The following is a 4438-nucleotide window of genomic DNA, read 5'->3' as shown; positions in this document are numbered from 1 at the left end:
AGTGATGATCCAGACTTATATCTGTTTTGTGATGATCCAAACTTATATTTGTGAGTGTTGGTGATGTTAGTTATACTTGGTCTTGTGAGATACTTAATGAGACTTATGTGCTGTGAAACCTGATTTATGTGGTGATATTTGTGATATATATGGTGTTGATGATAAATGTGTTGATTCTGTGATGCGAATGATATATAATGTGATGTGAATGATATATATCTTTTGTTTGTTTGGATGGAACAGCAAAAACAAATAAAAAAGGGACATCCTGGTCACTTTGCCGAGTGTAACACTCGGCAAAGGTCGCTTTGCCGAGTGCTATGACCATGGCACTCGGCAAAGAAGGAAACCTGGGAACCGGTAAAGCCATCTTTGCCGAGTGCTGACAATGGCACTCGGCAAAGAAGGAAACCTGGGAACCGGCAAAGATGTCTTTGCCGAGTGCCGTTGCCAAGGCACTCGGCAAAGGGACTGGCAAAGGGGCCCACTGGAGGGTTCTTTGCCGAGTGCCAGTCCACCAGACACTCGGCAAAGAAACCTCCTTTGCCGAGTGCCTACTAGGGCTCTCGGCACAGAGACTGGCTGTGGGGTCCACTAGACCAGTCTTTGCCGAGTGTCGCCGTTGGCACTCGGTAAAGGATCCGTCACCGTCACTTGGCGCCGTGACGGTGACTTTTCTTTGCCGAGTGCCAAATGGCACTCGGCAAAGTCTTTGCCGAGTGCCCGACAAAAAGTACTCGGCAAAGAAGCTGTTGCCGATGTACAGTTCGCCGAGCGTTCTTTGCCGAGTGTTACACTCGGCAAAGGCTTTGCCGAGTGTAAAATAGCCTTTGCCGTGTGTTTAGAACACACGGCAAAGAAGCTGATTCCGGTAGTGTTAGGCCTATGGCTTGTGAGAAGAAAGAGTACAAGTACAAGTACGAGGCCATGCTTAGAGGGTTTTTTTTTTGTGTTGACCCCATATGGTCGCATTGCATATATGCATCCAAATGCAAGCTCCTGACATATGTAAAGAGTAAGACACCTTTCAGTGGCAGAAGATTAAAGGAAAACAAGTACCATTCTTAGAAACCTGTACCACTGAACAAGAATGCTAGGGAAATTAATAATCTGCAAACTACAGCGACATATTTGTGTATTAAAACATGCGAGATACATTTGGCTCTCTCCGGATCTTAAATATGTATTAACCTAGTAACCACACAGGTACTTGACAACACCGGGGATGTGAACCCTGTAGAAATAGTCGTCCCAGTCTACGCACAAGGGATCGAAACCGAAGTCATATCCGCTGCTCCTGTTCGCCATCGCCGCCCTCAGCCTCTCCGTGTTGGAGTCATCGAAGCTTTGGACAAAACAACGTTGCATTGAGCGCGCGGTGATGCAATGCTTCCCGCGAAATGCAAGACAAAAGGAAAGGAGAAGGGCTTGGTTGCTTACCATCCTTTGAACAAGGAGTAAGGCGCGTACAGCTCTGCGATATGCATGACGTATCTGTACTTGCGGCTGAGCTCGTCGTGGCGCCGGGAGAGAGCACCGCACAGGACAATGTTGAGCAGGCGAAGGATCTGACGATGGACCAACAAAAGCATTTTCGATTGGCATCAATTAATTCTCGAACAGTATGTAAATATAAATGAACAAGCTAAGGAGGACGACGACGACGACGACCTCAAGGGGAAGCCTGAACTTGATGGCCATGTAGGCGCGGAACCCGGGGAGGGTGCGGAAGAAGCGCATCCTGCTAGGCCGCACGGGCTCGCTGTTCTTGCCCCCGGACCTGAGTGGGTTGTGGAGGAAGTAGCGGCGGCCGCACTCCGCGAGGACGGCGTAGGGCGCCGGGTGCCGCACCGACGACGTCAGGTGGTAGATGCTAGTCTGCTGCCCCCGCTCCTCCGAGTGCGCCGCCATGGCCACCATCATGGCGTTCACCACCATGTCCCCGGGAATCTGTCAAGCCGAGGAGGAGGTGGTCTGCAGGTCAACTAAACTTCTTGATGCTGCGTTGCTGGATGACGACCATCTCGGAAGGAAACTCACACTCACACTCACCACGTCCATTATCAGGTCGAGGTCAACTAAGAAGATGGACAGAGCCTGCTTGGCGTAGCCGATGATGAACGAGTCAATCGTCCTGCATATATACACATCTATATCTGGTGAACAAGCTAGCTAGCCACGTACTTGTTGTCTTTTATTAATCTGTCCACGCAATTTTAAGTATACCTGATCCCTTCCATCCATCCAGGCAATGGCTCCTTGAGGATGCTGGTTATGATACTAGGCCGGACGATGACGACCGGCACGTCTCCCCGGAGGTGGGCGCCCAGCAGCATCTCCCCCATTGCCTTGGTGAACACATAGGTGTTGGGCCACCCGAACTCCCTTGCCCTGCACCATGGACATGGACATGGACAAAGACATGTCATGTGCTTCGTCTTGGTAGGTGTAGTAGCAGTAACTAAAGACACGCATGCATGCATAACAGAGATCGAGATGGACTCCTGTACCGTACGTAGCTAGCTAGCTAGCTAGTAATAAGGAGTTACCTCTTGAGGCCAAGCTCCTTCATGCTTCTCCTCTCAGCCTTTTCTGAACAACGGCTGGCCTTCAGTTCTCTCCTCGTCTCTTTTATCAGGTTTAGTTCGGACTCGATGTCCAGGTGCGTGCCTTCCCTCAGGGTTTCGCCCAAACGGAATGGCTTCTCCAGCACCACCCCTTCCTGTTCACCAGCTACATAAGCTGCATGCATGCTCAAAGAAGATTTATCATTCATTACACATGTCCATTTAATTGGAGAAAAAAAATGGACTGTTGTTGCTTCCCTACTATATATACCTGTTGAAACATGCAGCAGCATCTTGAGTTTGCTGCACCTCTTCGCGAACTCGCATATGTGCTTGGCTCCCATGACATTTGTGTCGAAAGCCACATCGTATCTGCATGTGCATGCATAGAACTGAAACAGATGTTTCCAGAACACGCAGGCGGCCATGCGGCATCTCAAATATAATGATATATACATATGTAACAGCAGTAATAATATATCCCAGACCTTTCGTAGAAATTCGTAGTTGCAGCTCCGTTTACAACGATGTCTATTTCCTTGCACACTTGTCTCAGTTTGGCAGCGCCTAGGCCCAAGTTCTCGTGCATGACGTCTCCTGGCAGAGGGCAGATTTTTTCTTGGACGAAACCTTCGAACCCGTTACCGTGCTTTTCTTTCAGAACCTGAAAGATCTCCTTTCCTGTCACCTAGCGACAAAACAAAACAAAACAAAACAGAAACATCACTAGTCCATCAGGAGACATCCTGTCTCATCACTTGTTGCAACTCTTGCTTGAAGCCTTGAGGTTTATCAATGACCTATGCATTTGCCACTAGTTTTGTCAGGAGAAATTAAAACATACTCCTGACAAAACTAGTCCATCAGGAGACATCCTGTCTCAGCAACCCCTGGAGAGTTGCGCGGCATGCGAGATACTTCCATATCTGTGCAATGCAACTACCAGCTCTTCCGACCCGTCACTGTGTTCTTCTATCCAAGGGATCGATCCCCTTTCTGCTTTGTTGGTCACAGATTAATTTGCACAACTAAAACATGCTATGATTGAGACGACGACGGGACGGAAGGAAGAAGGGAGAAGGTATCTTGCTTTTTTCACCTCGGTCTCGACCCTCTGCTTGGCAGACTCGTCATCGGCGGCTCGAACGAGGAGGAAGAGCTTCTTCACGTCCGGCTGAACCCTCAGTATCTTCTCCACGAGCACTACGATTTGAATGAAGAGACGAAAAAAGGGAATGAAGCAAGAGCAAGCAACACACCCACACTGATGAGATATATAGATGATCAGCCATGCTTGCATATATGCATTGCACAGACATCGATCCCTGAAAAGAGTGCTGGGCGAGTTCATGCATGCAAGGAGAGGTACCGTACGTACCTTTCCCCAGGAAACCGGTTGATCCAGTGATCAGGATGCTCTTGCCTCTGAAGTAGCGTACAACCACATCGGAATCCAGTTCATCGCCTATCATCTTCTACTGTGCAAGCAGTGTGGTCCGACTTGGGCTATCTGAGTACTGATGTACTCAGCAGTATGTAGTCGAGTAGCATATAGCATTGGGATCCTACCATGTATTTATTGGTGAGAAGGGATATCAGGATATGTGTCTCAGTGGGTGGCAGGGGAGGTTGCTGCAGTAAATAGAGGCAGCGGCGCTAATTAAATTATGGGCAAATCAAATCGATCGACGTTGGCTGCTGCGCTCCTCATCTCCATATACATACAGTAAGTACTTCAAAATATATTGTTGTTTGACGTGCTGACGTCAGTTTGAAGTACTAGCTAGTATATTTTAGGCCTGCGATGATCGGCAAGATGCGATAATTAACAATAATGGTCGTACGCACACTATTTTATTTCAGAAGATTGT

The 4438-nt window shown here is 48.4% G+C and overlaps 1 protein-coding gene across 1 annotated transcript; it reads right to left on the bottom strand.

Moving 5' to 3' along the window:
* Positions 1–1006: 1006 nt before the first annotated feature.
* Positions 1007–4136, bottom strand: LOC100285021 (male sterility protein 2). Its single transcript, NM_001370692.1, has 10 exons — positions 3946–4136; positions 3667–3770; positions 3056–3255; positions 2839–2939; positions 2550–2742; positions 2227–2391; positions 2053–2134; positions 1672–1950; positions 1441–1568; positions 1007–1345 (listed from the first exon to the last, which is right to left on the bottom strand). Exons 1-10 carry the CDS (start codon positions 4037–4039, stop codon positions 1192–1194), a joined length of 1500 nt encoding a protein of 499 aa, NP_001357621.1. The 5' UTR covers positions 4040–4136; the 3' UTR covers positions 1007–1191.
* Positions 4137–4438: the final 302 nt, after the last annotated feature.

This window comes from Zea mays, chromosome 4 (genome assembly GCF_902167145.1).
Source record: "Zea mays cultivar B73 chromosome 4, Zm-B73-REFERENCE-NAM-5.0, whole genome shotgun sequence".
Classification (NCBI taxonomy): domain Eukaryota; kingdom Viridiplantae; phylum Streptophyta; class Magnoliopsida; order Poales; family Poaceae; genus Zea; species Zea mays.
Note: the sequence above shows the minus strand (reverse complement) of the source record. Positions and strands in the feature narration are given on the sequence as shown.

Bases quoted from the DNA above. Each gene is read 5' to 3' on its own strand.
- LOC100285021 (NM_001370692.1), bottom strand. From the start codon at position 4,039: ATGATAGGCGATGAACTGGATTCCGATGTGGTTGTACGCTACTTCAGA. The intron at 2,940-3,055 runs GTCTGGGATATA...ATGCACATGCAG, and splicing joins ACTACGAATTTCTACGAAAG to ATACGATGTGGCTTTCGACA. The intron at 2,392-2,549 runs GTAACTCCTTAT...TCCATGGTGCAG, and splicing joins AAGGAGCTTGGCCTCAAGAG to GGCAAGGGAGTTCGGGTGGC.